This window comes from Colias eurytheme, chromosome 2 (assembly GCF_061535395.1).
Source record: "Colias eurytheme isolate Ceu_HAF_F1 chromosome 2, ilColEury1 Martin Lab GWU primary, whole genome shotgun sequence".
NCBI lineage: Eukaryota > Metazoa > Arthropoda > Insecta > Lepidoptera > Pieridae > Colias > Colias eurytheme.
The window spans coordinates 10,174,667-10,198,802 of record NC_142981.1 but is presented as its reverse complement, the minus strand read 5'-3'; the positions used below and the strand labels follow the sequence as shown (position 1 = coordinate 10,198,802).

The 24,136-nt window shown below is 32.6% G+C and overlaps 2 protein-coding genes across 2 annotated transcripts in view; one reads left to right on the top strand and one right to left on the bottom strand.

The window, feature by feature from the left end:
- Positions 1–6,095, bottom strand: part of Ndae1 (Na[+]-driven anion exchanger 1) — a 42,475-nt gene extending 36,380 nt beyond the window's left edge. Inside the window, exon 1 of the mRNA XM_090115759.1 lies at positions 5,902–6,095. The gene's annotated coding sequence lies outside the window, so the exon portion shown is untranslated. The remainder of the gene's footprint in view (positions 1–5,901) is intronic.
- Positions 6,096–13,274: 7,179 nt separating this feature from the next.
- Positions 13,275–14,559, top strand: Wnt4 (Wnt oncogene analog 4). The gene is made up of 2 exons (XM_090109688.1): positions 13,275–13,348; positions 13,614–14,559. The coding sequence occupies exons 1-2, from the start codon at positions 13,275–13,277 to the stop codon at positions 14,557–14,559; spliced, it is 1,020 nt and encodes a 339-aa protein (XP_089965814.1).
- Positions 14,560–24,136: the final 9,577 nt, after the last annotated feature.

The window sequence follows — 24,136 nt, the reverse complement described above, 5'->3', positions numbered from 1 at the left end:
CGGAATTTGTAAGTATACATGTATCAAGAATAAAAAATCAAAAGCTTTATAAGGTACTAAGGTACTACTAACTAAGGTACTGCTCCGCGCGGTTTCACCCCCGTGGCTCCAATCCTGTTGGTCGTAGCGTGATGATATATAGCCTATAACCTTCCTCGATAAATGGGCTATCTAACACCGAAAGAATTTTTCAAATCGGACCAGTAGTTCCCGAGATTAGCGCGGTCAAACAAACAAACAAACTCTTCAGCTTTATAATATTAGTATATATGTTACCACAGAATACATAATAGTAGCTAAACGCGTATTACATTGTATACATATTAATTTCCACTTAGATCTTCGTGGTTGACTTTTTCAGGATTTTTTTAAGCCCTTTAAATTATTAAATATTTTAAAATTAGACTCAAGGCTTCTCAGTTGTATTTTTTATACACTATTTCTTATACCAAGGACATAAATTACACAATATAAATGTATATTTATGTCATCAGATAAGTAAGATAAAATAAAAACAGTGCTTGTTACGTGTATTGTGTATTTGTTCAATCAGCACTATTTGTTTGGTCTCTGAATAGTATAATTTATTCAAACGAACCGCAATCAACGTTTCATACGAAAATAGAAATATTCTTGTGATACACAGAAATTTTACTTGTATTTTCAACCGACTTGAAAAAGGAGGATGTTATCAATTCTCAGAGGTCACTACTGGGTGAACTGATTGTGATGATTTATTTTTTAAGCTAGTGCCTTTCGGTTGGTCAAATTTGAAAAAATGTTGTGTGGGATTATATTTTGAAGGCGGTTTAGTTTTAAACAAAATTGATATTGTATATCGTAGTTGATACATTTTCGGAGATATTTGGTTTTTAAAACACGTGTGATAGCGCCATTTTGTAGCTTTGCTTTTTTAGCTTAGCTTTTTTTTTTAATTTATTCGTATTATGTTATCTGTTAAACAAAAATAAATTGCTGGAATGTATGACTTCCGAATGACAGCTTAAAACGGGATATATTTTATTTCTGTTAGTTTTTATATTAAGAGGAATTTGTAGTATGAAACTTTGTTTTAGAATTGATTTGAATTGAATATGGAACAGAAATCCTAGGTGGATCCATGTCACACTGATAGTGTGAAATAAAAATAATTGCATTTTTGGTTTTAAAATCATATTTGCTTTCGTTTAAGTTTATAATAACATCACAGAACGAAGAAAGCAAAGTAAAAACATCAACAGATTCCCATCAATTATTGATAAACATATTATATGTTTATATGTATGGATTCTTCAAAGTATTAATGAAAGAGGACAAGTGAGTCTATTTCAAACAAATTAAGCTTCAGGAAAAGTATGCCAAAATAAAGAAAATTATAACACGCGACTGCCTCCATAATAATCCCAACAAAAGAGAAATATTTTCTTCTTCACTGAGTGTATAAATACTACCTTTGAAAATGGCTTTTGTTTTGAACAATAAATTGAAATACGATGGTAGTTGGTACGGTTTAAGTATTTTAAATCTCACTGTCTAATCGAATCCTGTTAATTAAAATATTCGAGAATGTTTGAGATGTATTCTAAATCATTGTTGGTTTTTCGAAATCTAGAAAATATTCATTTTGGGAAAGTGTAAAACCACGCGAACGCATAAGAACAACTTAATTTTTTCATTGAAGTCCAGTTGGATTTAAATCAAGCCGAATGAAATTCAGGACAACACACACTAGCTATCATTATTGACTTTTTTGTACCTACTATGTTTTTTTTCTGCCACATATCTTTACGTAAGAAGCAAAAATAAAACCTAATAACTTTAAAAGTAGCAAAACTTAAAAAAAATATCGATGTAGTTATTTGTTTTTTTGGTCACCCATCCTCGCATCGCAGGTTTTTTATAATTGTACCAATATAAAATATACAGTTACGCAATACTAGTTTTATAGACCCACCGTGTATTATAGTGATATAAAAGCCCATGTCCATATTGTTACACGCAAATATTTACCTTTTTTTTGGCTTCATTTTCGAGGTTACAGTGTATATAGACTTATCTTTTGTCTCGAAAGGCTTTTATGTAATCCTCGATCTGGTAAATGAATGAAAACAGCTTATGGAAGTAATGGTACACAGAATAATAAAAGAGTAACAGGTAATATTCAACAGGGGATGTCGCATAAATAATAAAAATGAAATACTAAAACAATAAGAAAATATAAACGACACTAATATTTTTCATGTCAAGTTTGATGAAGATATTAAAAGAAAAGTAAAGCCACAGCAAGCAAGTGCTTTGTTCTTTAAAAAGTATTATCATATTTTAGAAGACAGTCGTCGAGTTGCTTCGACGAATAGCCAAAGCATGTAAGATAAACCGCGACTCCTTGACCGCAAAACCGACGCGAACAAAGTCACAGACGTAGCCAGAAGCTTATAATCTTAGATTACAAAATAAAATACAGATGGAGCATGTCAATCATTCATCGCCCTTGTCAAAGAAAATACGAAATCAAAAACGAATACGAACCTCCGCTAGTGCTATAGCGATTTTAGTGTCATGCAATACGTCAAAATGGGTTTGATATTTTAGTAAAAAAATGCTGTCTTGTGATATTAAAACGCTGTAAAACTTGTTCTCGAAAACAAACAAAAAGATAAAACATCGTTTTACAGATTTTCTGTAGATTATTTGGCTTATTTATTTTTGTATACAAATAATAATTTTACAAATACGAAGGAATTCAAAACTTCAACGTATGCTGCCAGTATTTTGAAAATGAATTTGCCATTTTTAGGGGTAAAATGGTTAAAAGATCTTCGGGGTAGTGCTGTTGGATTTTTCGATCGTGAATGTGATTATTTGTATAGTGCAATAAAAGTTCATGGTCATTAGATTATTTTTAAAAGCATTATACCTACATTTTTTTGTTACTTTTATAAATAGCGTCGTTTTCGCTCGCGATTTAATTCATGTGAACTCCATGATGGATATGATGAAAATAAAATGTCCCGCATTCTCGACTAAAAACTACCGCTATTCCGCATACATATGTTTTGAAAAATAAAAACTTTTTTTAATATAATTTATTTAATAAAAATTGAATAAAATTATTTTGTCCATGTATAACTTTAGTAGATAGGTGCTTTATGTAACAAAATAATTTTTACAATATTATAAAATAATATCAAAAACCCGAATTTATATTAAAATAAAAATTAAAACATGACTGCTAATAATTTATGTAGCCTACGTCACTACCACCACAGCTACCTTCATAATTCAGATGATTGCAATGACAACTCACAAGTCACAACTCAAAATCGATCCAACAGTTTATACTGCAGGGCGTGTCAAAGAAATATTATACATACATACACTCGAAAAACATAACCCTCTTTCTTCCGTAGTCGGGCAAAAATTTGGGAAATTTTTCATTATCTGGTAACATAACACGCACACAGAAGCACCGTGTTCGTACAGTGCAGCGGCGAAATGACAGCACACATAGCTTTATGGAAATGACGATAAATCATTCGGTTTAGTTCGGCAACGCTCCATCTGCTTATAATATAAATTATTATTTTATTAACATAATATTAATTATTATTTAATTTTACATATTATCTTCAATCTCTGTAAGATATTCGAGTTTTGAATTTGAATTTATAAACAACTATCCGCACCTCACGGTTTCACCCGCGTGGTTCTGCTCCTGTTGGTCTTAGCGTGATGACTGATGATATATGTATAACCTTCCTCGATAAATAGGCTATCTAACACGGCAAGAATTTTTCAAATCGGACCGGTAGTTCCTGAGATTAGCGCGTTCAAACAAACCAAACTCTTCAGCTTTATTATATTAGTAGATATAGAAGTATAGTATAGATAAATCATTTTTTATATACGCCGTCACTTTTACTGCATATAAATGTAAAGTCGACTTCAAGAAGTGTGGACACAGAATTTTGTGCATTCACCGCTCGAGCTCGCCATATAGGATATTGGATTATCACATTATGCACAAACACGCTGCCCACAAGTGTCATGCAAGCAAGATGATCGTTTCATCTTCTTTTGTTCCTTGTTTCTCGAATAATTCTAGAATATTAGCTGTTGGTATTAAATACGAGTGTGTATGTTTTATTGTAATTAATTTATATGTTTAAAACTACCCAATCAAATTCAACCTAACCTTAACTCTAGTCGAACACGGACTACTTTTGTGTATAAATCAACCTCCTAAAGCTTGAAAAAGGGATTGAAAGTTTTTATTTTGTCCACAGGTCACCGCGAAACATAGCTAACACAACATAGTAAACGATATTTTAAGTAAAGAGCCACATTTATTTTATTATATTCTATTTAGCTATACATATTCTATGTTATATTTAGCACCAAATAAGAATGAAATTTAATCGTCCGAAATAGACCATTTATTTCACAGCTGGTTGTTGAAAATAGCGTATCGTGACTTTTGTCTAACGAATTAATGTTTTACATGTATAGATGTAATAACTATTTTATTAAGTACCTACTAGGTTTACTAACATTTATAACGAAAGTTCTGAATGTAGTGTTATTCTCGATCCGAATATCCTTTCCTAATCCATATTAGTTACATTATCTGTATCCATAAGGGCGACTATTGTGCAATCCATACTAATATTTTAAATGCGAAAGTAAGTCTGTCTGTCTGTCTGTTACTCAATCACGCCTAATGAAAATTTTCATGAAATTTGGTATGGCGATATTTTGATACCCGAGAAAGAAAGATAGACTACTTTTTATCCCGGGAAAAGGACGCAATCCCGGAAATCCCACGGGAATGGGAACTATGCAGGTTTTTCTTTGACTGCGCGAGCGAAGCTACGGGCGGAAACCTAGTTTATGTATATTTTTTTATGTTAAACTGTATATCTTTACTTTGGTGTGTACAATAAAACTTTAATTCATTCATTCATAATATCATCAAAATACATACTTCAGTTAACATTGATAACATTGCGAATTAATATTATGTTAATTAACTCAAGTTACCAAATATAGGTATCCGGAAAACGATCAATGGAAGAAGCCATGAATTTACATCATATGTATAATGTATCATATTATATACATTTGATATAAATTCGTGGAATGTATTATATACGGATTCTATAAATATGTTCGTTGATTTTGCTTAATGTGTAAATGTTAGATACGGTATTCATAAATAATATATTTTTGCTGAAAGTCAATAATAAGAAAAAACAAAAAACGCCACCAATCAAAGAAACAAAATAATTTCTAAAACTTTTTAACAAAGGTCTTCATAAAAATTCGTCTTAATTATTCATGAAAACTCCCGTAATTTAATTAAATTTAATGAGACAAAGAGAATTTTACTGTAAAATAAACGATTCTTTTGTTTTATTTCAGCCTGGGAGATGATGCTTATAATATTTTATATTATTAACTATACTGTAATAGATAACGTATGAAAAGTAAGTTCAAAATTATAGTACGTTACTTTTAATGTTAATATATTATATACTGTGATATTTCATTTGGTATTATTTATTTACTACATTTAAAATTTCTATAATACTTCCGATCAAGTAAGAATTATAACAGTGCGATCATAAACACTATTATAATAGGTAATATTTTGAAGAATTATGAAGACACAAGTTAAAATATGCTTGAACTATTATACGCTTTCAAATTTTAAAGCTGTAAAATATCATATATGAGAATTTCATCTCATTCAAAAATTAAAAAAATTAAACATGTACACCAGCTGAATAATATTACAAACATATACCTAATATATCAGAGAAATATTTAATTAAAGCGTATTTCCCTTTACAAACATGTGATTTATGTCTAATGGGTACATATACATTTTAAATAACTTACTGCTCTTGCCGGATCGCTCAGAGATTTCTCTGACCGAAATCACACATTCACTGGCGGTGGTGTATAAAAAAGTCCATTTCAGCTAACAATTCCCCAACACAACAGTACAATACAATGTAATATTAACGTATACACAGTAACACGGTGCCTTTCATACAAAATTAATTTAAAACTTGGATTTTTGAAAAGAGCGTCGCGTTGTAATGGTGCGCCTCGTCTGAGTCGAGAGGGTTGTTGTTGCGAACCACGCATGCGCTCAACTATCTCCGCTTTCCAACTACGTGCACAGAAATTTGTGCACGTTATAATGTACGTGGTTTTTATTGATAGGCAAACACAATAGAACACTGTGTGCACGCGAGATGTGGGTACGGAACGCAAAAATGGAGGTAAACTTGGATTATTCTAAAATCAGGCACGTTGTTATTCTATTCTGGACCTTCCTATTCATGGTTTTTCCTTATATCGATTGGATACCTATGTTTTTGTTTTATTTTTATGGCAACTTCCATAAATGGAATAATAAATTGGCATAGGTATGGGTAATCATTGACTTATTAATTATGGAATAATATGCCGGTAAAAAATATACTACTACCTACAAAAAATTTACTTTTTTTGTAAAAAACATCGAAGAAACTAGCTTGCATCAGGAATTATTCGTTCCAATCGACCACACTGATATAGCTGCTCATGACAGTAGGCATACATAATTCATTAACATGACCTGCTTTCTATCCACAATTTGTGAATAGAAATATCCTAAGTTAAGGAAAGGTCCCTCGGTTGTTTTCTGATATTAAATTCTTTCATATAAGTTATGTTATACGACAAAAACTACATTCTATGCTATTGTTACTTCCCAGGGAATTAAGTTTTATAAAAAATATATTTAATACTTAAGGTCAAATCTTTAGCATACTATAAGATACATAAAATTTGGGTTTTAGTTAAAAATATACTTTATATATATATAAAATATAAAAATATACTTTATAATATTTTATAGTGATTGCTTATTGGATAGGTCTGAATTCTGAAACGCTTTTTCTAAAATTTAAAGTGATCACAATTCTCAAACAATTCGGTTCAAATTACTGAAATTCTGTATCACCTATTTGTAATAGAAAGCAATATATTCGAAGGAAACACTACAAAGTCTCAATTGTCCTTGAGACTAAGATAAACGACAAGAGACACGCCTAAGGCTTTTAGCAAACGTAAAAATATTTTCTAATTTAATTGAATCGCTATTTCTAAAGACGATACTTATTTCTTGTGAAGAGCTTCCAAGAAATTCATTTGGGCTTCCCTTTATTTTGTTTTAGGTGTGTTTTTTAGGTCTTCAATCTTCAATTAACCTTTATATTTGAGGTAAAAATGATATAAAATACCAAGGTGTTATATCAGTAGGTATAGGTAATACTAGTAGTCAAACCTTGCTTTGTCGCTAAACTGAAAATATTTCGTAAAAATTCCGAACTTTATAATATTGATCTTGAATTTAAGATGTAGTTACACATTTTCAAAATTAGCTTCGAGTTCATGTCGTTATTGTTTTTTATGTTCAATTACCGATTGCGATTAGAACAAATGGATACCTTTTATTCAATAAAAATCGTTAAGCTAAGTCGAAGGTCTGAGGGTGACTTAATCGGCTGTATACACTGCTGTTGACCACTATTAACCAAACAATACTGAAAGTAAAATATTCTGTAAATAGAAAAAATACCGTGCTCCAGTGAATAATTAAATAATAAATGAAAAAAAATGAAAAAATGAATTTCTTTTTTGGACCAATTTTTACATGAGCCTAAAATATATAGACTGATTTTATTATACTATCATAAATTGATACGCCCATTAACTAGTTTGGAAACTGGCGGATTCTTTTTTATTGAAGCTGTTGTTGAATAAAATAAATACATTTATATTACGATTTACGTAGTAAACTCCTTTGAATTTAAATAAATACATTTTTATTTTATTATTTCAACGAACAGACGTAATTTCCTGTGGTTTTATAAAATTCATGTATATTATTTGTGATGAAATGAAGCAATAACACTTTTAAGGCTTGGAAAAAATGACAAAATAAATTATCTTTTGTATAATATTAGAAATAGAATTGTTTCTTTCTTTTCATGTAGTTTCTTTTTTTACCTCGGATCTAGGACCTCTAATTAATGAGTTCAATCTTATAAGTTAATGACTTTAAAATTATACTTAACTATTTTAAAAATATTCGACATCTGTTATCTGTATATTTTGTTTTATAGAACAAGCGTTAGTTTTATAGATTAGATTGCTCCATCAATATAAACTGTAGTGTTACCTGTAGGTACAAAATTCGCATTCAGTTAGACATCAGAAATTTAAATAAAAACCCAGACTTTTATATAGTACACTTCGTTTCACGATAGATTATTGCATTTGCACCTAATTCCGGGAACATTTTCATATAAAATCTACCTGAGATAGTTTATCTGCTAGACAATCTAGACAAGGGCATTGCCTGTCTAGCCAGGCTGGTTATCGACCAGGCTGGGTTCAGAAATGCAATAATGTCTGTTTCATTGTTAGCTACTAAATTTTGTTTATGTCCAAGTGTTGCCAGATTTGTTCACATTAATACATGTCCCGCAGAAGATATTTCAAAGCTATGGATATCTTATACATTCAAGACTGTAACTTATGAAGGCTGGTAGGCTTTTCTCAAAAGAGTGTGATTAAATATTTTATTGGCTGATAATAGCAATCAGTCAATTTATTGGCATCATGTGGTTCACAGAGCACGGTGTATGAAAGGTACGTTTATCAGTTATAAATGTGAAGTGAAAAATAGGAAACAATGAGATAATAGAAACAATCCAGTGGTTTCGAATAGATTTAGTCAGGGTCGACGTTTGAAACCGTATAGAAATAGGAACCCACGAAGCGACTCTGTAAGCTTACAACTTATGCCCAATTATAATAAAAATACCCCTATTTATCACAATAACACGTCCAAATAAGAAAAGATAGTACCTTTTCAATTTGTGGGTGCAAATTGTGAACGCTGAAAATTATCCATCAGGTACCTAATCTGTTCAAATGCCTTCTAAAAGGGAACTGGGAACTACAGAAACATATATTCCTATTCAATATTTACCTCTCATGAAATGTTCAATGGTTTGATAGAAATGGCGGCGTAAGGGTTTAATTTATGTTTTCCTTTTATATGTCTGAAAAACATGGCTAGCGGCTGCTACTTTAAGTGAGCAAGATACATGGGAAATATTTTGCTTGATTAAACGTATTGAAGGTGCCTATCTATAAAAGTAAAACGTATCGTTTGCTATAAATAATATTTTAATTTGTCATTATCTTAATATATATAAATCTCGTGTCACAATGTTTGTCCTCAATGGACTCCTAAACCACTTAACCGATTATAATAAAATTCGCACACCATGTGCAGTTCGATCCAACTTGAGAGATAGGATAGTTTAAGCATGTAGGTACCACGGGCGAAGCCGGGTCGGACCGCTAGTAGTCTTATAAAAATTACCACATATTATGTACAAAATACTGCAGCTTCAATACATACAGTATAAAACAAAGTCGCTTTCTCTGTCCCTACCCAACGGATTTTGATGCGGTTTTTTCAAACAGATAGATTCAAGAGGAAGGTTTTAGTAGTTTTTTAGTACATAACGAAATGAAATGAAATGAAATGAAATGAAATGAAATGATTTATTTTGCAAGACTTTAACTTATTAGGTTTTATATAAAGCGGGCGAAGCCGCGGGCTGGAATGTAGTACTTAATAATGAATATAATATAGTTTCCTAAATAAGTATTGCTGACTTTTGAAGGTTATCTTAACGTCTTTATTTCGGCAATGACCTACAAAGAACCCGCGAATAACCCCGTTTAATACCTATTATGATAACCGTCAATTGAATGTAAACACGCTACCCTTAAATAAATTCATTATAACTAATAAATATAACATGTACAAAACTATTATTCCTACTGGCTATCTGTTCACCCCTAACTCAATTGTTAATAGATAAATTACATCAACAATGTGCATTCAAAAAACAAACTCTAGGCTTTTCTAGGGTTCCGAACGTCAAAAGGAAAAACCCGGAACCGTTATTAGTAGGATCCAAGTAGGATCACATTGTTTTCCGTCTGTCTGACGGCCTGTCTGTCAAGACCCTTTTTTCTCCGGAAAGCGTGGAGGTATCAAGCTGAAATTTATATTGAATATTCAAGTCTACCGTCGCTCGAAGCTGTATTAAACTTATAAATGCAAATTTGCGAAAATTTTGACATTCGGAAGGGACTCAAAACTTACTGGGTACTCCGTGATAACAAAATCTTCAAATTAGGTTTAAGTCTTATAGTACAGATAAAAGAAAATTTATGAAAAGTAAACATTTACACTTTACAACATATATAAAACAGGTTTAAACAGAACCCTCTGTGCGCCAGCCCGACTCGCACTTGGCCGATTTATAGTAGTAATATTTTGAACACATAAAAATCAACCAATCAAACCGCCAATTTTCAATTTAACAATGCATCCATTACATGCCATCACAGATAATCTAATTCTGTTCTATGTCATCTACACTAATGTTTACGAGTAAAGAGTATAGACATGCGACGAAGGCACGACAAATTGTGTTAACCATAACATAACCTATTTGGCTATCCGCCAGGGTTGAATGACCCTTGGCTGGTTGCAACTTTGGTTTGGTATCGAACGGTTTGTACTTGGTGTGGTTTCGGCAGCTGTTGGTATGAGTTTTTCTTCTTAGTTTTGTTTGTCTGTGGGCGTGATCGGATTGTCATTTGTTATAGAAGTTATATTAGTTGAAAAAAATGTATAAGTATTAATTCATGTGATGTGTTGATTGTAGGTACAAACAAATTGTTTATAAGCAAAGCAACATAAATTGTTAGCCTTCATAATTTTAATGAGATTTTAATATAAATCAAAGTTTGTTAATTTGTCAATTCGGAGTTACCAAGGTTACCGTCCAATTTAAACTTTGATTAAATTTTATTGACGTTCAATTATTTTGCCAAGTAAAACAATAAGAAAAAAAAAAAAACAATTTAATTTGGAAAATTTGTTACACGTAAATGAAATAAATGTGTCTAAATGAAGAGTCATCAAGCTCGCTTATAGTGTCCAACATTTGAGGGTTCAATATTTACTCAGTCTAACAAACTTACTCCGATGTACGATGCGTTGGATTCGGCATATACAAACCGAGACATTAAAATTTCGGTTATACCAAATTAAAAATATTTGTATCAAAATTCCTATCTGTGTGTAGGAGCATTTCAAATCTAATGCTGTGGCAACATCTATATAAATTGTAATTAATATTCTAAAGAAGAAACAGAAGCGTACAGTGTGAAATGAAATTATTAAAAAATTATAATTTTAATTGTGTTTTATATTTATACTTCTAATAGATCTAATATTAATACAGAAAGCAAAAGCTTGAAAAATATATAGCTTATGATGTTCTGGTAAATAAGCTAAAGCGCTGTCAATCATCCTAATAATCCTTTCAGTTATACATTCAGTTTAAAAAAGCAACAAACATCTATCCACTATCAAAATCTTTCACGTTTATTATATGTATAAGTGGCATTTATTCTACCTTAAGAAATTATTTATCGACTTTGGTATTTTACCTCTAGTCTATAAATGTTGAAGGAAGTTCAATGAACAGATATATAAATAGATAAATAAATACCATATCCTACATTCACACATCGCCACAAATTGTGCGGATCAATACGCGGTCCCGGTACTCCGCCCGCGTATTCATCTGTGCCTAAGAGCTGAAAATCGACATATTTGCACATTAACCATAAAATTTACATCTCAACAGTAATTGCTAGAAAGTTCCAGAAAAGTTAGAGATTCTCAATTCGTATTATAATTCTTCACGGCAAAAATACAGCACCGATTTGGAAGACAAACATTGAATAACTATATTCTACTACTCAAACACGCGAAACCATGAGCAACAAATTGTTTTAAAATACACATGGTCCATGGATCACCTGGTGATCAACTTACGACCTTTTCACTCTCATCTGCGATCCACTGCACGATGAACGCATTTGATAAATCTGCGTTACAACTATGTTACAACTCTAAAAATAAAAAGATGGTGTCTTCTTTGAGACCGTCGTTTATTAACGATATGTATCGTCGTAACCAGTGGAGGCAACACTTAAAATTACACGTACAAGAGCCTAATGCTTTTTAATTAAAATATGATGGTATTATGAGCGGCTCTTTGATTCAAAATTACATAGTCGATTCTTCTAAACCGCTTTGGTAATTAATTATTGTATCTCTAATGACATAATCAGAGAAACCACATTAGCCAGAACAATATATAATATTTTGTATGTGTTATAGTGTTGGAAATGTGTCTTGTGAAATGGCCGTCTCTGGAATAGGTAAATATTGATATGGATTGAAGTAATTGTTAAGTGTATTAACTATATTTTCTTATATAGGATAGAACTCACAGATATTATGATCTATGATCTAAAATAATTTCAGTGTTAAAATATATTGTTTGGTTAAGGAAAACGTCAGCGAGGCATAATAGATGAGTAGAGATTTTAATGTTAAAAATAAAAGTTGGTGTTTACCTATAACAATATTAGTCTCTACATAATACATAACACACACGCACACACATTAATTGTATCTCACCGAAGGTTTTAATTCTTATCAATAAGTTATATGAAGTGTAAACGTAGCAAATTTTCAAACAATTTGCCAATGTACGCTCAATATTATCAACAATAGATAGCTGTTTTGAAATTAACTTTACCAGTTTATATCTGCTCAGCATATAAACTTGGCGAAAATTTGAACTTATTTTTCCACGACTCAGCAGAACTTGCAATACGTTTATTAAGAAATTGGAGTCACTAGGTTCTGTGCACTATTATCGCTATAAGATTGATCATTTCATCACCAAAAACGACTGACGATGTCTCTGAAAACCAAATGCTTTAATAATCATTTTAATTGAATTAAAAGTTTAAAAATACCTTATCAGCAAATCTTGAAATACCTAACGTAATATGTACTTACATTAAGTTAAAAATAGTAACTCCATTCAATATGGAATGCATGCGTTCGCTAGACTTATTGACTAATGTATGTACTTAATGATTTCTTAGTTTACTCATACCTTTTTTGGAAAGGTCCCACCCTCTGATTATCTATCGGTGACACCTTTGTCTCACTAACTATTAGTTCATTTAGTAATCGTTTTGTTGGCGGCGTCATTACTTTCAAGTCACTAATTATTTAATAATGTGATCGATTAATCATGTTTACTTCTAGTGTGATAACAGTTGTTGTGTATTTCACAGTTTCGTGTTTCGCGTTGCAAAATGTTCAAGGGTGAGGCTTTTGTAGTTGTATCTAATACCGTTTCCATTTATGCCGTGAGAATTATGTAGATACAATAAAAAATACAAATTGGGTTTAAACCCAATTTTAGCATAAGTTTACGCAGCAGTTGAAATAATATATCCTACAGTTTAGTCATTAGTGGATTGTACTATCCTTTTTATAGGATCAATTCTTAATAATTTAATGTAACCGATGAAACGCTGATACGATGACATTATTATTCTTATCAATAACGAAATTCTTACATTTTCAGAACAAAACCGGTACTCCAGAAAACTGTGGAAGCATTATTTATCGATAGATCTGATACAACATACCCCGGAACATGCCAAGTTTTTATATCATCAACGAAACAGACTAAAATTTGCAAACGGGAACCAAGCCTACCAAAAGTGTTGCAGACAGCAAAAGCACAGGCGATAAATGCTTGCATTGAAACGTTCCAATATGACCGATGGAATTGCTCTTTAGTCTTCAATAGAAAAGCTAATAAAAGTATTTTCAATAAGATATATAGAGAAACTGCCTTTATCCACGCTTTAATAGCAGCTTCTATAACTCATGCTGTCGCGAAAGGTTGCGCCTCGGGCGATATAACTAGATGTTCATGTATAGGAAGTTTCAAGAACGCGTCATGGCAAATAAAAGGATGCGGAGACGATTTCAAATATGGGAAGAAGTTGACGAAGAATTTTCTAGATCTGAAACACGCTGGGAACGATCAGATTGGCGAAATTCTGAAACAAGATGTTCACATAGGCATGGATGCGATTGGTGAACAATTAAAAGAGGTCTGCAAATGCCACGGTTTCTCTGGTTCGTGTACAACGAAAACTTGTTGGAAGAAATTAGCACCGTTCAACTCGGCGATGGGGATTTTAAAGAAACACTATCACCACGCGATTAAGAAGAAATTGGTAAACTATACGACGAAACGTGCTATAGCGCCAAAAGCAAGACGAAGATTGGAGAGAGATAGGAAGAATTTGCTGTATTTGCAGAAAACGCCTAATCTGTGTGTTAGTACGAAGGGCAGGGCTTGTAAAGACAGAAATAATTGTGCTACTTTATGTTGTGGAAGAGGCTTCGTGGTTACAAAAAGGTTTGTTCGTTCTAGATGTAGGTGTAAGATGGTCGATTGTTGTGTTGTTAAATGTGATACGTGCGTGGAAGAAGTAGAAAGTTTTACTTGTAAATAATGGTTAATATTTATTTACAATGTGGCAGATAGGTTTTGAGTCTAGGTGTTCAATGAGAAGTAAAACAAAAATGAATTTAAGAAAATATTATTAAAAAGGTTTTATTATGATAGTAAGCTTATTGTTACTAATATACAATGTGAAAAAAGGAATAGGAATCTGGATTTGTATGAGATATTGAATTAAAAAAGACTGTGATATAATAAGGATAAGGTTTGGAGGGAATATTACCTATCAAAGAGATTTTATTGAAGAACTAAGGAAATGTAATAAATTATTTTGTAACATATTATATATTATGCGCATGTAATAAATTATTTTTTAAAAGTATCGGTTATAAGATTATTATATTTTTCTGAAACATTATGCTTTTTATTTTATTCCAAAATAAGCTAACGACGCATGTTAAAATACATTAGTAATTCTATTTTAAACGTTTACGATAATAATTAACAAAAATTAACTTTATTTACACATCCCTATTTAAGTACTTTCAGTTCATTTATTTTCATACAATTTTAGGTGCTTTTTGCAGACTATATTTCACACTCATTAATAATAGCGCCATCTAGATAAATCTTAAAGAACTACAATCGCAACTGACAAGAATGTCTCGTCGTTTTTAATTTTCAAACAAGGTTTCAATAGTGATTTCAAGCTGTGATACTAGATGGCGCTGTAATAAAAAAAGTAAAATGGTCCTATTTTCTTCGTGATTGAGATGTTTGTTTGTATTATAATCAAATTGAAATTCCTGTTATTCAATGAAGACGTGCGTTTCGCGTGAATGCGGAGCATCGATGATAAGATCTAATGTTCCTTCGCGAAATTTTATATGCGTGAATTATCTTGTTATTTTGTTGCCTTGTAGTCAGAAGGACGTGTTTATGAAAAATAATATTACTTAGTAATACCTATTTGAATAGGTATTTTTTTTACGAACGCCTGCCATTAAAATAATTTATTTTCAAGTTTGATATAAATATGGTGGTAGATACATTTAATTAATTTTACAGGTATGAAAAGCTGCTTACTGTAGCTTCAGTTTATTTTTGTTCATGCCCGAGAAGCTACTAGAACATAATATTGTTTTATTATATTTTACTTAGACAAGTAAGTAGGTTTTTTTATTGCTACGAATAATAATTTTCATAACATTCTTAAATTTAATGTTATATCCGAGATAGTAAATATACACAAACATTAATTAATGTTCACCTAATTGTGAATTATACAAGAATTCGTATATTTTTTACAACCGTTTGTGTGCACAAACGAAATTCAAATATTTACTAAAAAATATTAAATGTAAAATAATCCCCAACCATTATTATTACATCTTAAAAAATTGCAAACTAAATATTCGCATCCGCGTGGGACTGGGCAAATTAATCAAAACGGGTCCGATTTACAAAAAACCTGGTCATAATGACTAATGAATACCACGGCCAGTGTATTACTGGCCTAAAGACCCAACATTATTATTATGACGCCTATAATTGACCCATAAACCATTAAGGCTGGCTCAGATTGTGGTTTGTTTTCGATGCCAACGCACATAATTATAGCGTTATTATTAAAAAGTTAAAAAACAGCAGCTTTGAGATTTATTTATTGAACTTTGGAACGGTACCAGTTGAAATCGAAGTTTGTTGGGTTTGTCGTTGTTCTCACTGTTTCGAGTTTCATGTGATAAAATGATTTTATTTTAGATGTTAGAAGGTACCTATGTTTTGAACTGACGTTCATTGGGATCTCTGAAAATAACATTTATGTACATACATAATACAATACACTGTAAAATTTATACGGTTAGCCTTCAGCTTATGGTATAATAGGTAGTAGTCAGTAGATATTTACTACAGTAATTTATTTTGTTATGCTTTTCTTTTAATCGATAAAACTTCCTGAAATATAATATCTCGAAAGAATACCTTTTCTATTTATAGGTATCTGATTCTTAATATACTTAGAATCGAGAACAAAATGAGTTCGAGTTACAATAGTAGTGTCTAAGTTGTGATGGCGAGCCGAGACAATGACTATAAAAATTATGTTATCCCGGCCAATTACAGACTATTATACAAAAGATTTTATTACTTAATGTAGTTTCTCACTGTTATACGAATGTTCGGTTTGTTGAATTGATTTTGTTTTAATTCAAATTCATTAGTTGATTATGACAGGAGTTTTATGCCTTTTATGGTAATGAGTCTTATGATCTTGCTGTGGAGTTTTGCGATTTAAATTTACTAGAAAATAATAATAAATTTGATATAGTGATGGTAATTATAGGTACCAAACAGTACCAAATAATAATGGGCTGATTCATAAGTGTTTCATAAGACAGATAATAAAATATGTAGTTTGAATCTTGAAGGCAACGACATCATTAACAATCGACAAATTAAAAAAGTAGCAAAACATAATGAGTACCTACTTACATTAGGTAGTTACTTATTTTATTTGACTATTTTACTTAACATAACCTTCTAAATAAATACCTAATACATGAATATGACGTCCACTGCGTTAATTGATTTTTAATGCTTTTAAGATACATCCAATAGATTCATTGTAGGTCCCTCAAAAATAGCTATTTAAAGATAATATCATTCATACGTTCACAATCCTTAAGCGAAAAGAAAGTCACAATTCCTTGCTTATAGATAACGCATTCCATTCGATGTATCGAATAAAAAATCGATTCGAACGGAAATCAAACGTCACGATCGATTATTAATGTACGCTTAAACCGATGAAGTTGTCGATAGGATGCATGAAAACGTTAACAAAATAAAAAGTTAAACACTACTTGTTGTTTTGTCCATCTGTCCTGAGTCTCGCTTAATTAATTATTTTAAATACGATATTATGCATATCGTAACACGCATCGATTAACTCGGAATTTCGGTTTATTTGTGATACAATTGTATCTGAGTTAGATACTAATGACATTTTTTAATCAACAGGTTCGTTATTCTTGTATTGAATAATCCTCTAAGATTTTTGATCAATTTTATTATAATCTTCTTAAAATGGACAAAAAACAATCTCGTGTCTTAATTCGAAGCTAATTCTTAATGTTTTTCTCGCATTAAAATTGATTAAAAAACATAGGTTGGTACTTCCAGTAAGTACCTAGAGCTTTTTAATATGTTTAAAAAACTCAAGATAACAATAGAGCATCTCACCAAAATGAATTGAGCATTCATTGTGATTCTTAAGTAGCATTACACCACCCACAATTTTTCTTAACTTACTAAATACTTAACCAAGTTTATTTAAATTATACAAACCTGCGCAATGCTTTGAAAGTGTACCCGAGTAATCTCTTAAATCAAGTGCTTACGAGTTTGTCCGAGGATTACAAAACAATGTCGTATTCATGGCAGAGTATTTAGTGAAAATCGACAATACGTTAACAGTCGACGTCACAGCTATAGATAATTAGGGTCCGAAACTGACGCTTTGCAATTTTTTCAGTAGTCAAAAGATTTAGCATCATTAACGAAGTCAGTGGATTGGAAAATTGGTCTCGTGAATGTAAGAGAGGGTTAATAACTTAAAATGCACAAATTGCAGCTTCTGGGAATTTTATTTGGGCTCCAGTTGGGTAACAATGAATTTTATGTATTTATTATGATCGTTATTTGCTGAATATCAATATAATATATGTATTTAATTATATAGGAACTGTATAAGGCCTTGTAGAAGTGTGCTTGAAAGCACATAAGTATACTTTACATTTAGATTATTATTTTGTAAATGAATGAGTTTAAGTTACTTACTTTGCTGATGATAATATATTTAGGTATATTATTATAATCAATAAAGCGTACTTTTAACACTGCTTAATTTTCATTAAACAATGAATATCTAAAAGCATTAACTATACAATAAATTTATCGAAGTTTCCACAAAGTTTTTGACATAAAAATAGCAGTTTGCAAAGTCCATTCACGAATACGTCAGAATGTTGAGCATAGGCGGTGTTACAAAAGATTACTATAAAACTCTACCAGAGCGAATCGTACCAATTATAATGGCTTTCGCATCTTTTACCTGATGTTAATCCTCGCACAATGTAGGGCTCAATATATGTATGTTTTTGTTTGTGATCCATTTTACAGTTATGGCTTTTCGTGGCTCGTGGACCATGATGCTGGAGATCGTCAGATCGGATTTTGTATGCTGGCGCCATATTGATTTATATTGAAGGATTTTGAAACTTCAGAATTTTAAACTTGTATGTTTTGTAATTATTCTATTATTGAATTCGAATATGGGTCAAAAAGATGACAATTTTACATAACAACGTATACGGATTAAAATAAAACCTGTGTATGTTACTTGTAATTTTCACGCGTTGAATGTTCTAAGGTATATGGTTGTGAAATATGACTGTTACTGATATATTTAGTCTGTTTTCTAATAAATCCTAAAACCTTGCTATAAAAAAAAATAGTACGTTATAAGTATTATTGCACTGGTACATAACTGAAACTTATCACTTAAGAATTGGCATATATAAAGAGAAAGGTTTCTGCATATTAATAAAATTAGAGCTTTTGAAAATAGTACTTTTAATTTGTAGTTCTATATTACAGTATACATACTTTAATGTTATTATAGAGGCGTTTTCAACTTTTTAATTAATTCTTGAGACGCGTGGATAATCAAGAACGAAGTCAGTCAAGTTCTATTAATGAATTAATCTCAACATTTGAAGCCAATAACTCATAACCCGTTGTATAATTGAATTACTCTTACTATGACGTGATAATCATGATAATCATGAAGCTGATGTCTCAATTAGACCTATTATAAGACATGTAACATCTGGTTGTGTTGTGATCTATGAATGAAACTTTTCATTGAAAAATTTTGAAGTGAAACTTCTTTAGGCGCGATAAGAGTAAAATTTCAAGGTCACGTCATGGCAATACCGTCACGTCATGGAGGCGACGATTATCAAAATCGTCAAAATCTTTGAATCTTGTCAAAGAAGTTTCACTTCTGACACGTATGCTTAGCACACACACTCTTTTTTATTATGACGTGTCATATTCTTACAATATAGGTACTCTAGCCTAGAACTTAAATAAAAAAAATATAAGTGTATTTACAATTAAAATTGTATACTTAATATTTTCAAGAAGCTTTCTACATTCTCCATAAGTATTTATTAAAATCAACAACCAGACGCCATGTGTGGTACAAAAACGTTATTTTAAAGTAAAACACCGTTTTTCCTTGCGCTACAATATTCTATAGTCTTTAATTATGTATGACACCGGCCCGGTTATGTATTATTTAACACGCTCCGTTTGGAGACATTTCTACAGGCACCCTTTTTTTTTTTTTTTTTTTTTTTTTTATAGTGGGGAAATCTTCTTAGATACCCCCGACTCCCGGGGATGGAGCCGTGGTTATGTCGGATTTCTACCGACTAAAACCCCACTCTGTTCCATCGCGCTGCTTTGGACGGAACTACGGGAACGGTTACGACTCTACCGCGTGTCCCGCCCAGCAGATGCCCGTTTCCAGGCCCACCACTAGAACCCCCCTCGCTGGCGGCTGCTGGAACGAAGGCTTACGCCACCAACGCGCAGACAATGGATCTTTCCCCGCTCCATCATCCGCGTTCCCCCGAACCCCCGACCCCATCACCGTCCGGCCGGAGGGTGCACGCCGGAAGGTCCTCCGATGTGTGAAATACACGTCGGGGGACCCTCCCGCGCACTTTTATAGAGATTAACCTCGCAGCCCCCACCTCACCAGAGGAGGCGGCCCTCGGTCCGGCCCCACGGACCGGATTACGAGTTGGCAGACGGCCGTTTTACAGCGGCCGCCGCCCCACACCTCTGCAGGAGTCTCCGCGCGTCATCACAATGACGCATCGGGATCCCGCCCTCCGCTGCACGGCGTGGCTTACTAAACCAGCGAGCCCGCCGCGCCGCGACCTCTGGCCGCCATCCACCGCCGCATAAAAGCCGGCTCCTCTCTGGCCCACAAACAGGACCTCTGCCGTCGGGTCAGTCGAGGCTTTCCAACCCCAACTGCCGTTCAGCGCCACCTTTGCCTAGTGGACACGGGGTCCGCCAAGCCACGACCTCTGGCCGCCATCCCACGCCGCACACAGCGGCCGCTGGGCCACACCTAGCCCTGGCCGTCGGGCCGGTCGAATCTCCCCGACTCTAAACCAGCCGTTCAGCCCCTCGCTGGTCCAATTTCGCTTCACTCAGAGGGCCATAACTCTGAGCTACTGAGCCCCTCCGCCGCGACAAGGCCTGGACCGTTGGGGGGTTCTACAGGCACCCTGCGGTTGTGTGGTGGAAGTGACAGCGATTTTAGAGGAAAGCGTATTTAGATGAAAAGCATTGGTATATGAACGAATAAATTACGCTAATTCATCAGACTTTAATTAAACATTAATAGATCAAGTACTTACTAACTTACTTAATAAGTGAAATATAAAGGTCATTTATACATAGGTACCTAGGTAATAGGTATATCTAGTCCATACATATATAGGTATTTCAGCCTGCACGTCTTTAATAAACAAAACAAACGTACTATTGCATTTATAATATTTTACTGCAAAGTCATTCGAATATTAAATATTTTATAGAAAGTGAATAAAATAAATTACTTAAAAACTTAATTTACGACTTTTTTATGGTACATAATAAATGCTAATAAATAGGTAATAATTACATAATGAACTCAATTTCTCGTCAATATTTTCTCGTCAATATTTTCTATAATTTAAATGGTGCACAAGAGAATGATTCTCATAACTTGAACCAAAGAAAGCTGCATATCTTAGCTTCCAGATTGACAGCAGGAACGGGTTACTATACTATACTGTTTTGTCAATCAAGTCGCGCAAGGGTTGGGCATGAATTTTTAGTTAATTCATTTCCTAGTATCACAACTCCATTGAGGCCATTGAAGAAGAAAATAAAAGAAAACACGTTTTATTCAATGATTATTTTTAAATAGGTACGTAGACTGTAGAGCTTGAATAAGTCATAACTTCTTATTTTTTACTTTTCATAGATTTGATAGTTATATTTTGATAGTAATAAATAATCATGATGGTTTTTTCTTATTAATAAAGTGTTTGATTCCAATTTTATACCATAAATTTTTAGTCTTTATAGACAGAATACAGATGCTTCGTATAAAGTTTCGAAAGCGCTCTCTCTATAAGTTACAGCTCAAACTTTAAATCATAAAAGCCAACATGACGCTTTTACGTCTTCTTAAATACCCTCAAATCAGTATTCACATTGAGTATTAGCATTCAAATCAGCAATAATCAAAAGCCTATACCCTTAATAAAATCCCAATAATAAACACATGAATGAAACTGCGTGTAGAGCGATTTGTATCAACATTACCGCGTATTAAACGCGACACTCGACTCCGGCGCAATCGTAAGATCTAGAACACACTAGATCGGTTAATTAACGCCTCTCTCACACCTCGCAATGATATATTTTATCAATAAATAACATGAAGTACGTCCGATTAAAGTTGCGTGCAAAATAAAATACGTTGCGGCGAGATATACATCAACACGGCATGAATGGTAAATTTTTTCGAAGTTACATTCTTTATTATAGATAGTGGATTATATTTAGAATATCATTTACTTTCGTTATTTGGCTGCGAGCTGATATGGAATTCTTGGGTACGGCATTTGTGGTGACTCTTTTTGAGATGTGAAAATTCTTCTGTTTTTGGGTAATTGGTCGATTGTGTTCGCTTCTGCTGTGAGTTAGTCAATTTGGTTTACAATGAAAATTACTGAAGGATCTATGCACATTTACAAAATTATAATATTGTTTCTCTGGATACTTAAAAATTGTATATCTATGTGTACCTTTTATCTTCAATGTACTAAAATACTTAGCTAGGAGTAAAGTAAATACTAGTCATTTTCAAGTGTCAATATTTTATAAGTAGGAGAGACAATTATTTGAAGGTGTGAAATAAATATTATTTTCAGATGGCCTTATGTGATACCGAGCGTTGGCAGCAAAAATTTAACATGATATCCGTATCAATTATAAGTGTAAAGTAAATGGATGTTTTATTATTTATTTACATTTAATTAAAATGTTGAGCTTGATCATATTGATCCTTGTATTGTGACGATGGATTAATGAGCACACATTACCTATAAGGTATTTTATGGAGTTTATTTTCTTCTTGATTATACACATTTTATATTTCTTCCAGATGTCTTTGACGTGACAACGTCGTTATAATTCGATAGAGCCGGCTGCACGCTCGAAAAAACATGACTCATGCGGCGTTACCTCGCTCTGAGGCGTTCCATGTAAGGCTTGAAGTGCAAGCGAGAGCGTGGAACGAGCGACAAAGAAGCACAATCGGACGTTGTCACGTTCAACTATCGCCAGTAAACCGACTTTACAGACAACCAATTTTTTTTTCTTGATCTAGGAAGATGAGACGAAGACAAATTTTCAATGAATTGGTATTAAATGAAAAATGTATTTGAAGTAGATATTATTATGTTGTGGCTTATTCTCGTAACGACTGCTCAATTAGAACTGTTTAATGTTAATATGGATTTCAACTCTTCTAATAACCAGAAAATAAAACTAACATTATCAATTATATCTTCATTACAGAAATCGTAGGTATATTCATCAATCAACAGCATTTTCTCACACTCTTTGTTATAAAGAAAAATGATGTATCCTCACTCTACTCTACAATTGTAACCCTGTACACTATGGCACTCGAATCGAACTTTCTAGTTAATTACCCCTTGAATTACGTAATAATGTTGGCGCCAAAGTAAAACCGTTGGGTTACCCTTTGTTCTAACGTTCATTCATCGGTATCCCATTAAGGCAATAAAATTTCATTCAAGTTTACCTGTCATGCGCTTCGTTGGTGGGAATTGAAATGCCGTAGTGCACATAGGTGGATAACATGCTGATTCCTGTAATGTTTTAAATGAATAGGCTCTAGTCTAGAGTCTAATGACGTCATTATGTACTTACATATAGCATTATAAAACGTCATTAAAATAACAACAATCTGGTACACATTTTGTAGGTACGTAGGTACATGAAAACAAACACAAAACCATATTCCCGGCCACCATGAAGCGCGAAACGTCCGAATCTAACACATTAATTTATTTATGTCAAGACAAGAATGAACAACACAAAAATAAATATGTAACCGACGCCCATTACGCGAAGGTACGCCTTAGAACACCTTTCGGGGTCCTTCGTGCCGGCGCTAGCTCTCACAAAGGTAACAAAGAGAAAAATAAGAAAAAAATATGTCTGTTCATTTGCGGTGCAAGGCAAGAGTAAGCGCGGACAAATGCATAGGTATATTATATATTTTAATATACTTGTAACCAACCTTGTAACTTTATATTTGAAGTATCTAATATAAGACGTATAAGAGTGATAATTAAATTAAATTACGAGGTAGTATGGATTTGAACTTTTCAAAACTTCAACAGTTTGTTGTGATTAAATATATAAATATTACTAAAGTACAAGTTGTAGTAATATTA

Excerpts from the sequence above, each read along its gene's own strand:
- Wnt4 (XM_090109688.1), top strand. The coding sequence starts at position 13,275 with ATGTTTACTTCTAGTGTGATAACAGTTGTTGTGTATTTCACAGTTTCG. Across the intron at positions 13,349-13,613 it reads GCGTTGCAAAATGTTCAAGG|AACAAAACCGGTACTCCAGA; the intron begins GTGAGGCTTTTG and ends TTACATTTTCAG.